A 13,080-nucleotide genomic window follows, 5' to 3' on the forward strand; every position below is an offset into this window, starting at 1 on the left:
CTTCTGAATAGTTATTTTCTTTGGTTGAATAGTAGAATTAAAGAAAATGACAGTGTATGTATTTCTTTATTTTGTGATTGATTTGTGCCTTTCCTTCAAATGCATTTACTTTCTCGTGCTGTGATGTGCTAGATTTCCATGTTGTACTGTTGCAGTGCCTTTACCTCAGAAAAATACATGATTTCTTATCTGAGCTGCTAAGTGTTTATTCTGTTTTTCTTAAAAAACAAAAACTAGTTCCCCTAAAATCATCTAATTTTTTTTTAAGTTTATTTATTTATTTCGAGGGAGGGAGAGAGCAAACAGGAGCAGGGGAAAGGAGGGGGGAGAGAGAGAGAGAGTCCCAAGCAGGTTCCATGCTGTTAGCGCAGAGCCTGATGCAGGGCTCGATCCCACAAACCAGACTGTGAAATCATGAGCTGACGTCAAGAGTCGGACACTTAACCGACTGAGCCACCCAGGTGCGCCCCTAATAATATTCTGATAGCTCAATATTTTATAATTATTTCTGGAACAGATCAGACTCATCTTGATATTAAAGTTTAAACAAACTATAATAGAGTATTTTTAAACTTTTACATTGTAAAAGTAGTATAATAGCATAAAGAACATTTTGAACAAAGAAAAAAGTACTTATCATATTATCCTAACAACTATTTAAAAATTTCATATAACTTTATGGAGTATCTGTATTTAGTATATGTGTAGAATAACAGAATCTTAGGTTTGGAGGGAGTCTGGTCTAATCCCTTTTATTTAAAGAAACTATGTGATTTTTTGGCTTATGAATCAGTTTCCTGTATCATCAAGCTCTTCAGAATGCAGACCATTTTCTTTCTGACCCTAGTGTACTTTTTATTATACCATTATAATTTGTCAATTTATGAATTTCCTTTATGTGTACTTGAACAAATAAGTGTAAGGGAGGTATTTTGCTGTGTACAAAACTAAATAGGAGTGTATTTGAATATTTTTTATTGGTGTGTATTTACATATATTTATTATGCCTTTCTTTTTAAAATGTTTCTTCAGCTTTCTAAAACGAACTTTTCCAACAACAATGATTTCCGTGCTCTTCTGCAGTCTTTGTATGCTACTTTTAAGGAGTTCAAAATGCATGAGCAGATCGAAAATGAATACATTATCGGTTTGCTTCAACAACGCAGCCAGACCATTTATAATGTACATTCTGACAATAAACTCTCTGAGATGCTTAGCCTCTTTGAAAAGGGACTGAAGAATGTTAAGGTGAGTTGCAAAAATGAGTATTTAACTGTCAAAACTTGTGTCCTTAGTAGTATGTCATTAGCAAAACCTATTAGCATTTTATAGTAAATGATGTTATGTTACAGAAAAAAATATTCTCACACTGTTAAAGACAGTAAGGAAGACTTTATTCAAGGGATTCCTTCATTGGGGTTTTGCAGTAGGGGAGAGAGATTGGGCTCAACTGTGAATAGGATATCTAAGGATTTATAGCCAAGAAACAGAGCAGGGGTCAGGAAAATTTCTAAGAAGAAACATCAAGGCTAGACTGACTCAAGAGGATTTTTGCCGAAGGCAGATCAGGGTGGTGAGATATTGAGGATGGATAGATACTGACTATGATCAATGTCAAGGGTAGAGGGATTTTTGCTAAACTGATTCAGAATGACTTTTGCTAAAACTAGACTAAGTGGGCCAAGGACAGAGCTCAAGGTTGAGGCCTAGTTGAGAAGAGGGCTCAAAGGAGCCTGAGTCTATCAGGTTGACGAGAATCTTTGTTAGTTACCTCTTTATTACTGTATATAAAATTTATAGTGAATGCTACTCCACAGGTCTTAAAGTTTTTGTACGTTGAAATTTTAATTACCACAAAATTTTTACTTTCTGGTAACATTTGCTCAACTCTTAGAAGAAAGCTATAATGAATGCAGTTACTGGTGACTAAAAGTGAGATTGTTACTACAATGAAGGAATACTTTTAAAAAAATTTTATTAAAAATTATTAATTTATAAAAATTTATTTATAAATTTTTATTTAAAATTTTATTTAAAAATTGAATGTTAGCTATAACATTTACTATATTCCCTTTTTCCATATTTTAGGGTGCAGGGATGGTTAAACGGGACAATTTTTAATTGACATAAAATTAGACCTATTTGAGTATAGTTTAGGATAATGATATAGAAAGATTTTCCTTTTACTTACATTTGCATATTGTGGAAATGTGAAGTTTTATCTTTTATCTCCCTCTGGCTTGGTGAAGCATAGATTTAAGTTGCAACTCTGTCAAACAACCACACACCTTTCACTTACAGACTTGCGTTCTAGAAAGACTGTTGTGCAGCAGGGAGGAGGATGGGTTGAAGGGAAAGAAAAGACTGAAGTAGAAAGACCAAGACCATTCTAAAAAATACTGTAGTAGTGTCTAGAAGAAGACACTGTAACTCCTTGGTGGAGAGGTGGGTGATGGGGTGAGGGTGGGGTACTGGGTAGTGATGGAAGGGAGATTTACTTTTTATTGAATACTTTTTTGTACTCTTTCAATTTTATGTCATGTTCATGTATTACTTGTTCAATAAAATGATTACGATCTGAACTAAAGTAGTGACTAGAGGAGATAGAGGGAAGAAGACAGACCTGGAATAGAATTATGTAGGACATAAAATTGATAGAATGTAGTGCTTACATACAAAGGAAAAGGGAGAGGAGAAGGAGAAAGAAGTAAGAATGAGAATTGAGTCTGACTTTATAGGGAATATAGAAGAGGCTTGGGGAATAAAAAGATCCATTTTGGACACGTTGGGTTTTAACTGCTTTTGCAATCCAGGTGGGCACTTATTAATAGGAAGAGGTATAGATGGGATTTGGGGACAGAAGAGTAATTTGATTTAGATAAGCAAATTTGATCATTATTAGCATGTGAAGTGGAAATGGAAGCCACTTGGGCATGCTTAGGGAAAATGTGTAAAATCTTTAGAGATTAGGACATTGGATGGAATATTGGGAAGCATTTGAATAAATTAGTACAAAAAGGAGGAGACTACAAAACACTCATCAGGAATAAAATATTCCCACATTTTATTGTTTAGATTTTAAATTTTAATTAATTATTTTTTTAATTTTAGAGAGAGAGTGTGTGTGTGTGTGAGCAGGGGAGAGGGGCAGGGGGAGACAGAGAGAGAGAGAGAGAGGGAGGGAGAGAGAGAGGGAGAGTATGTTTTAAGCAAGCTCCAAGCTCAGTATGGAGCCCCTGACACAGGGCTCAAACCTGTAACCCTGGGATCATGATCTGAGCTGAAATCAAGAGTTGGCCTCTCAAACTGAGTCACCTGGGAGCCCCTATTCCCACATATATACAGTTTCATTAAAAAAAAATTTTTTTTTTAATGTTTTTATTTATTTTTGAGACAAAGACAGAGCATGAGCAGGGGAGGGGCAGAGAGAGAGAGGGAGACACAGAATCTGAAGCAGGCTCCAGGCTCTGAGCCCTTAGCACAGAGCCCGACGCAGGGCTTGAACTCACGGACTGTGAGATCAAGACCTGAGCTGAAGTCGGACGCCCAACCGACTGAGCCACTCAGGCACCCCTAAGTGTTTGTTTTTGAGAGAGAGAGAGAGAGAGAGACGCAGAGCATGAGCAGGGTAGGGGCAGAGAGAGAGACACACACAGAATCTGAAGCAGGCTTCAGGCTCTGAGCGGTCAGCACAAAGCCTGATACGGGGCTCGAACCCACGAGCTGTGAGATCATGACCTGAGCCAAAGTCAGACGCTTAACTGACTGAGCTACCCAGGTACCCCTGTAAAATTCTGCATGTTTTAAGTTGATAGGGCTGATGTAGAAGTGTTAGATGTTACAGGGAGATGAGATCTGAGTTCATGTGAGAAAGAACTTTTTAGTTATTGTCCAGAATTAGAGTGATTTACTAAACAATGTTGGGAGCCCCTTACCCTTAGAAGTACGTTGATAACCTGACTTTTTGAAGTAGATATGGTGTTCCGTCAGCATAACATAACAGGTGTTGTAGATCGTGTAGTGGAGGGTGCCCCAGATGAGTTTGAAGGAACTCTGGTGATATAGTCCAGTAGGCTCTTGTGAACTGCTCAGACATAGATTAGGAAAAGAAACATAGAGATTATATAAATGTAGACATTAGAAGTCAGTAGAAGTTTTGAGCAAATACTTGCTATTTTTAGACTTTATGACATTTTAAAGTTTTGTTTTTTTATTAAAAAAATTTTTTTTTTAACATTTATTCATTTTTGAAAGACAGAGAGAGACAGAGTGGGAATGGGGAAGGGGCAGAGAGGGAGCGAGACACAGAATTCAAAGCAGGCCCCAGGCTCGAAACAGGCTCCAGGCTCCAAGCTGTCAGCATGGAGCCCGATGCAGGGCTTGAACTCACAGACCACAAGATCATGACCTGAACCGAAGTCAGCTGCCCAACCGCCTGAGCCACCCAGGTGCCCCATAAAATTTTGTTTTTTTAATGTTTATTTTTTTTGAAGGAAGAGAGAGACAAAGCGTGAGGGGGTGGGCGGGGGCAGAGAGAGAGGGAGACACAGAATCCAAAGCAGGCTCTGGGCTCTGAGCTATCAGCACAGAGCCTGACCTGGGGCTCAAACCCATGAACCATGAGATCATGACCTGAGCTGAAGTTGGAGGCTTAACCAACTAAGCCACCCAGGCGGCCCAACTTCATGACATTTTAAAGAAGTATAAGATCACATTACTAATAATCCAAGGTTCCTTTGCAAGATAATTTAAAGACATCTTTTTTTTTAAATTTTTGATGTTTATTTTTTGAGAGAAAGAGACTGAGCATGAGTGGGGGAGGGGCAGAGAGAAAGGGAGACACAGAATCTGAAGCAGGCTCCAGACTCTGAGCTGTCAGCACAGAGCCTGACACGGGGCTCAAATTCACGGAACGCGAGATCACGGCCTGAACCAAAGTTGGATGCTTAACCACCTGAGCCACCCAGGTGCCCCTTTAAGGGTATCTTTAATGCTTTGAAAAGTACAGAGACCACTTTGCCATTTGTCAGTCTGTTCTTTTTCCTGAGGGTTTATGTTGCATTTTAAACTGATTTCCTAGGATCAGTACAGTGTAAATAATGAAGCAAAACTTTTATAGGATGTAATTTTTTTTATGTTTCTAGAATGAATGTGAGCAGTTAAATTATGCAAAACAGCTGAAAGAGAGATTGGAGGCTTTTACAAGAGATTTTCTTCCTCACATGAAAGAGGAGGAAGAGGTAAGCATAATTTTTTCTCCCTTGTAAATTTGATTTATGAAATTTTTAAGATGTTATTTTTATTTTGCCTTTCATTCTTCAAAATAATGCACAGGAAGATAAGCCTCCAGTTCATTTTAGGAAAGGAAGAAAACCCTAAGGAAAACATTAATTTTCTTCCCTTGGTTGCTTTTCATTGAATCCTTTATGTATGTATGTATGTATGCATATATGTATATATGTTTAGTTTTGAGAGAGAGAGAGTGCAAGCAGGAGAGGGGCAGAGAGAGAGCAAGACACAGAATCCGAAGCAGGCTCCAGGCTCTGAGCTGTTGAGCATGGAGCCTGATGCGGGACTTGAACTCACAAACTGTGAGATCATGACCTAATTCGAAGTCAGATGCTTCACTGACTGAGCCACCCAGGTGCCCCCTACTCTACACCTTTAAAATTTTTTTTTAATGTTTATTTTTGGGAGAGAGAGAGAGACAGACAGACAGACAGACAGACACAGAATCCCAAGCAGGCTCCAGGCTCTTGAGCTGTCAGCACAGAGCCCAGTTTGGAGCTTGAACTAGTGAACTGAGCCACCACCCAGCTGTCCCTCATTGAATCCATTATTTAATTCAATTAGTCAACTAATATTTATTTTCTTACTATGTACATGGCATTGTATTGAATGTTAGTAGCTTTTTATGTTACCTTAATGTCTTCATAGAACCTTTAGGGGATTCTTTAAACTTTTTAATGTTTTGTGTATTTTCATGCTAAGTTTAAAGAATTTTTACTGATCTTTTTTTTGTAGTACATTTTGGTAATCAAATGGTAGTGTTAAACTTACCAATTTTATTCCTACTACACACATACTGGGTTATCACTGAGTGGATGAGTAAAACATTATTCCATTCTCTTTTTTCTCTAAAGTGGGGTGAATATCAGGATTAGGGTAAGGAATAGAAAAATAAATAATTTTGAGGAGCTGGATTCTTGTTTCGTTGCAAATTAGTTACTGTGGTCATTCTCACTTATGGCTTCACCTTATAATCAGATCTATATTTAAAAAAATAAAATCTACTTTTCAGCTCTCTCCGGACTAATTAAATCAGGTGAGAGATTCTGGCCTGGATATATTGAAAAGTCCTCAAGTCATTGTGACGAAACCACCACTGAAGCCACTGAATTACTAGAATAGTGTTTCTTAACCTGTGATGTACATCAAAATGATCGCCCCCTTCCCGCCCTAAAAAACAAAAGCCTTGTCTTCACTTCTTCAAGATTCTAATTCTGTAAATTGGGGGTTGGGACTAAGCATCTGTTTCGAAGAAGAAATATAGATAGTTCAAGGTCTCAGTAGACCTCTGAGTTTTATGGTTCTTAGTACACTGGGTACCTTTCTCATGATTTAGAGGCCCTGTTGAGGTAGAGTTCAGTTACTGAGGTATCAGAAGGCAGTTAATGGATCTAAATGTCTAACCATATGAGACTGATGAGAGTGTTTGTACAGAAAACCTTCTGCTTTTGATGCTTTTAAATTCCATGGGATTTATTAGAGAAGCTGTAGAAAGAAGGGTCTTTGGTGATACTCTTTACACACTTTTTTGGCTAAACTAACTTGGTGGCAACAAGTAAAATTTTTATTTTTTTTGAAATACGAGGTCATAATACTACACTCGAGCCATTAATAATTTAAAAGGTATAGGGACGCCTGGGTGGCTCAGTCGGTTAAGCCTTTGACTTCGGCTCAGGTCGTGATCTTGAAGTTCACTAGTTCAAGGTCTTCATCGGGCTCTGTGCTGACAACTCAGAACCTGGAGTCTGCTTCGGATTCTGTCTCTCTCTCTCTCTCTCTCTCTCTCTGTTCCTCCCCTGCTCATACTCTATCTTTCAAAAATAAACATTAAAAAAAAAATCTATACATAGGAATCTCTGGGGCACCTGGGTGGCTCTGTCGGTTGAGTGTCCGACTTCCACTTAGGTCGTGATCTCCTGGTTCACAGGTGCGAGCCCCAAATTGGGCTCTGTGCTGGCAGCTCAGAGCCTGGAGCCTGCTTTGGATCTGTGTCTCTCTCTCTCTGCCCCTCCCCCGCTTTCATTCTGTCTCTCTTAAAACTAAATAAACATTAAAAAAAAGGTGTAGAGTAAACAGAACTAGTTAGGCATATTTACTTATGAATATTTTGTTTTATTTAGGTTTTTCAGCCAATGTTAATGGAATATTTTACCTATGAAGAGCTTAAGGATATTAAGAAGAAAGTGATTGCACAGCACTGTTCTCAGAAGGACACTGCGGAACTCCTTAGAGGTCTTAGCCTGTGGAATCAAGCTGAGGAGCGACAGAAGTTTTTTAAATATTCTGTGGATGAAAAGTCAGATAAAGGTGAGATTCGTACGTTTATTTTTTTATTTTGTTTTAAGTAGACTCCGCACCTAATGTGGGACTTACGACCCTGAGATTAAGAGTTGCATGCTCTACTGACTGAGCCAGCCAGGTGCCCCTGAGATTCCTATGTTTAGATAATGAATGATTTAGTTTTGAGGCCATCTGTGTCTTGTTGATAATGAGCTTTAGATTTTGTTTGAGGAATAAATTTAAAGCATTTATTTACAAGTGTACATTTAATTGAAGACTAGTTTCTAAGAATTTGATGTTATGATAATTTAGCATCGGCGGGGGGGTGGAGTGGGGGGGGGCACCTGGGTGGCTCAGTCCGTTAAGCATCTGACTTCAGCTCAGGTCATGATCTCACTGTTTGTGGGTTTGAGCCCCGCATCGGGCTCTGTTGACAGCTCAGAGCCTGGAGTCTGCTTGGGATTCTGTGTCTCCCTCTCTCTCTGCCCCTCCCCTGCTTGTGCTCTGGCCCTCTTTCTCTGAAAAATAAATAAAAATTAAAAAAAAAAATCCCATATATTTGGGCCACAAGCAATATAATATAGTGTTTCTTAAAGGAACTCATGTAGTAGTAGTAATAATTATTATTTTGGCCAATCAAAATTATGGAAAGCTACCATATACAGAGCACTTTTGCAGTATCATCCAACTTTCTGAGCTCCATTGACCATAGTGGCTGATTTTACCCTTCCTTGTTTTTCTCATCATTTTTTTAAAAAAAATTTTTTTTAAGGTTTATTTTTGAGAGCGATTGTGTGTATGTGGGAGGGGTGGAGGAAGAGAGAGAGAATCTCAGGCTGACAGTGTGGGGCCTGATATGGGGCTCGATCTCGTGAGTGAGATCATGATCTGAGCCAAAATGAAGCATTGGACAATTAACTGACTGAACCACTCAGGGCCCCTCCATCAGATTTTAAAATCAGTTGTGCTTATAGTTTTATTTCCATCCTTTTCCATGTGTCATTGTCTTAAGGTATATCCAGTAATACAAACAGGAGTGAGAATGAGAGGTATTGTTTTTCTGTGTACAGTTACTTTGAGAAAACAAATGACAGATGCAAGTAAAATATGTTTGCCTTTTTTATTCATAGACTATTTCCTCATTTTTCTTAAAGATCTTTGATAGCTTTGCCTTTTAAAACCTCATTGAGGAAAATTGGCATCCTCAGGCTAGTAAAAATTTCTTCTGTTTCTACATGGGCAATAGCAATGACATTCCTTTAAAATTGCTTAAAATTCTTTGAAATTGGTCCTTTTCTCTTTATTTAACAAAGTAGGTGAGATGCATGTTGAAACAAAAATGTTTTTATAGGTGAACCTATAATTAAACCCATAAAACTTGGGTGCTGCACTTTGAAATGCAGCTTGGGCCTTAGACACCAAGCCAAGACCTGTTGTGTCTAGTTTAATTGTAATTACAACATGGGGTTTAAAAGCATCACACTTATTACGTTTAATTTTCCCACTCCTTCAAAGCAAATTATAGCTGTATTATGATTAAATATTTGCTATTTGAAAAGGGTTAGGTTAAAATAATTTGATCATAGCATTTCTGTATTTAAGTTGCTTTTTGAGGGCAAATCAGATGTACAAAGTACCTCAAATTCTTTGTAATCCTTTAATGATGAATCTTTTGTATTCTGTATTCTTTATTGTAGCGCCTCATTTGCATTTTTTAAAAAATTACTGAAGTAATTCTTTATGGGAAATTGGACATTCAGTGACTATTTTTTATAATAGTTGCTGACAAAAGATTCCTGATAAATGTATACCAGCATTAGAAATGTTTACGTTTTCTCAACTGGCTCACAAACAGTAGGTTAGCCATGGTTATAGAAGTTAGATTTCACAGGCATCTTGTATCAAATGTGAAAATCAGAGAGGGAACACAAGGAAAATACTGACATAATCCTAATAGATGAGTGGAACGTGTTGTGAGATTTGTGTGTGTCATTAAAAATGCCTTGGAGAGCTCATCATCTGGCTGACTCTACACTGGAAGCTGTAAAACCTGCTGGGTTCCTTTTTCAAATGATGCTTCTTAGGCTACAAAGTGAGTATTGTTTTTTCTGTGATGCCTTTGTAAGAGGAAGTCAATTCTGTGTTCATGATTGTAGCTCCCACTGATGAAGTATGATTTGGGCCATGATAGTTTAACCCTACGGGTTCTTAACAAGTTGAACATCCCCATGTTACCACTAATCCATGTTATTTCCTTTCCACATCTTGCAAGCAGGAAGGAGTGGACTTTAGGCACTGAACTTTATTTATAGAAATGTGATTTTAACTTCTTACTGCATTTGCCCTTACAGCCTTTAATGTTCAAGTTTTTCTTTTTTATTTCAGAAGCGGAAGTGTCAGAGCAATCCACAGGTATAACCCATCTTCCTCCTGAGGTAATGCTGTCAATTTTCAGTTATCTTAATCCTCAAGAATTATGTCGATGCAGTCAAGTAAGCACTAAATGGTCTCAGCTCGCAAAAACTGGATCGCTTTGGAAACATCTTTACCCTGTTCATTGGGCTAGAGGTAGGTAAATGTGACTTTTAGCTTGTTTAAAAAATAATTTCAATCCATTTTTTTCAAATGATTATTCATAGATGTTAATAAGCAAGGTCAGGAAGGGAAATTCTGAGAGGTTGACCAAAAAGTAGATTTCGTAGTTAGATCACGTGTTCTTTGTATACTACTTTTGAAAAACTAGCAGTGCTGAAGTATCTGTGAGTGATTTATGTGATGCGTGCAATTTCTTTTAAAATAATTAGGAAAAAAACGGGAGAGGTTGCTAAATAATTCGTAAAATGTTGATAATTGTTGAAGATAGGTGATGAGTTTATGAATATTCGTTATGCTACTTTTTAAATGCTGCTTCCTCCTACTTTTGAGTGTGTTCAGAGTGAAAAATGAAATTAATGCATTGTCAGAACAGCTTTAAATAGATTCAGTATTTTAAAAATAATAGAATAAATTCCATAAAATTTAAAGATGAGGCACCATTATGGCTGCCTTGGCAGTGGCTCAAAGTAACTGAATCTGTTTTTGTCTTTAGCATGTTTTTGTTGTGATTGGTAATGCCTCATTCTACAAATCACAATTTCATATTTAATTCACTGCGGTAAGTTACTTTGACGTGTGAACAATTAAAGAAAATTTCCTTTTCATGAGCATTTAATGCAGTCGTGGAGTAAATGCAAGTAATATGGCATACATTTTTCTGTCATTGAATTAAAACAGTTTCATCTAAGTGACTCTTTTAACCTCAAATTTATGTAAAAGTTTTTTGTTTTCTATAATTTATGACTTGGACGTGGAAATATGTGTTTCTCTTATAATTAAGTTACAAATTGAATTTAAAAAGTTTTATTTTTTTATTAATATATAACATGTTTAAAATAGCTGTTGTTAGATATTTATTTTTTGAGCAAAGCTATTTGAAGTATTGTGTAGACAAATGATTGGAATTAATATTTTGATGTGAAATAATTTTTTCTATTAGTTGTAGGAAAATGAAATATTAAAAGTCAAGGCAAATATGGATATATTTAATGCTTTTTGTTTAGTTATAGTTTTAACTGTTAACTAATTTGAATTAAAAGATAATTAGGTACTATTTGATATAAAGATCAAATGTGAAAATGCCGTGCAAGACTTCTATGGTGTTCATCAGATCTTAAATATGCTTTTTTTTTTTTTAATATGTTTAAACAAAAAGTTTCAATAAAAATGTTTATTTATTTATGGTGTTTGTTTCCAGTGGTTCTCAATCAGAATTTATTTTACCACCTTCCAGGGGACATTTTGAAATGTCTATGGAAACATTTTTGTTTGTTTTTATTTTGGGAGATTATACTGGCCTCCAGTGAGTAGAGACCAGGGTTTCTGCTAAATTCCCTCCAGTGCACAACAAAGATTACCCAAGTGCAGAACGTCAATAGTGTTGAGATTGAGAAACCATACTTTAGATATAATGTTAAAAGTTCAGTAAGTTAATTCTGCATTGTCTCTCACTTCACAATCATATAATTTAATCGCAGTGTATTCTCCAGGGTCTTTAAATTTATGGTTTAGCTTTCCCTTAATCTTTCCCCTTCGACTTTATGTTCCTACCTGTTGCTGAATGAACTGCCGACTATTCACTACTGAGCAGAAAGTCTGTGCTTGCTTTTATTAGCTGTCATCATTTGGAGGGTACTGGTGCCAGTGTGAAGTCACAGTAGGGGAAAAAGGTTAAGTTCTTTTCGATGATTTCTAAAATTGCATGTAAGATTATTGATGGTTATTTTTCATAATTCTTTTTAGTATGTCTGAAATTGATCCTTTGTGTACTATTTACGTGTAATATTTTAACCATGATTGAATATTTCTAACAATAGCTGGCCCATTGCCTAGAACTCAAGTATTTTCTGTGTGCAGAGATTTTTATTGGAAATAGATGATTTTTTGGGCAGCGGTAGCCAGTGTGATCTTATTTTGTTTTCTTACTTATTTGTGGAGTAGGTGACTGGTATAGTGGTCCAGCAGCTGAACTTGATACCGAACCTGACGAGGAATGGGTGAAAAACAGAAAAGATGAAAGTCGTGCTTTTCAGGAGTGGGATGAGGACGCTGATGTAGATGAGTCTGGTAAGCCACGTTGGGAGTTCACGTTAGTCCATGCGACTCTGGTAATTCGTACTATATCCAGCAGTTATGAATTTACAGACTACTAGGTGTTAAGGTTTACACATTTTCTTTTTTTTTTTTTTTTAATTTTTTTTTCAACGTTTATTTATTTATTTTTGGGACAGAGAGAGACAGAGTATGAACGGGGGAGGGGCAGAGAGAGAGGGAGACACAGAATCGCAAACAGGCTCCAGGCTCTGAGCCATCAGCCCAGAGCCTGATGAGGGGGTCGAACTCACGGACTGCGAGATCGTGACCTGGCTGAAGTCGGACGCTTAACCGACTGCGCCACCCAGGCACCCCGGTTTACACATTTTCTAAAGAAACATTTACATGTTTTCTAAGGAAACTCGTGTTTTTAAGTCTACTACTTTGTGAGATTTGAAAGAATAATAAGCAGATTTAAAGTTTATTCTGTTTGAAGTAATTGTTAAGTGTGTGTAGAGGTTTTTTTATATTTAAATACTTAAAAAAATTAAAGACTGTTCTCCTTTTTGAAGTAACGTACATCCATTATTGCACTTTGCAGTTTACAATGTGATTTTTAGGACCATTTCATTTGACCAGTTCAGCAGTATTTATTGAGTCCTCTGTGGCCTAGAGGAAGGAGTGTGAAGCTGTTGAACCTGTTTCTTCATTTGTAAACAGTCCTACCACTTGCCTTACAAGGTTGTTGTGGAATTAGGAAGTAATATATATACATGAAAATCCTCTGTAAATGGCGAAGGATTGTAAAAACTAGGGTACCATTCTTTAAGCACTGTGGGAGAGCTCAAGCGTGACTAAGGTTATCCTTACTGTTAAAGAACT

At 37.0% G+C, this 13,080-nt stretch overlaps 1 protein-coding gene across 2 annotated transcripts in view; it reads left to right on the forward strand.

Moving 5' to 3' along the window:
• FBXL5 (F-box and leucine rich repeat protein 5) overlaps positions 1–13,080 on the forward strand; it is a 47,379-nt gene that overhangs the window by 9,072 nt on the left and 25,227 nt on the right. For both annotated transcript variants that reach the window (XM_023253293.2, XM_023253294.2), the window contains exons 2-6: positions 1,033–1,248; positions 5,145–5,240; positions 7,410–7,596; positions 9,955–10,137; positions 12,106–12,231. In XM_023253293.2, coding sequence (XP_023109061.1) covers positions 1,114–1,248; positions 5,145–5,240; positions 7,410–7,596; positions 9,955–10,137; positions 12,106–12,231 — 727 coding nt within the window. In that variant the 5' untranslated portion in view covers positions 1,033–1,113. The remainder of the gene's footprint in view (positions 1–1,032; positions 1,249–5,144; positions 5,241–7,409; positions 7,597–9,954; positions 10,138–12,105; positions 12,232–13,080) is intronic.

This window comes from Felis catus, chromosome B1 (assembly GCF_018350175.1).
Source record: "Felis catus isolate Fca126 chromosome B1, F.catus_Fca126_mat1.0, whole genome shotgun sequence".
NCBI classification, from domain to species: domain Eukaryota; kingdom Metazoa; phylum Chordata; class Mammalia; order Carnivora; family Felidae; genus Felis; species Felis catus.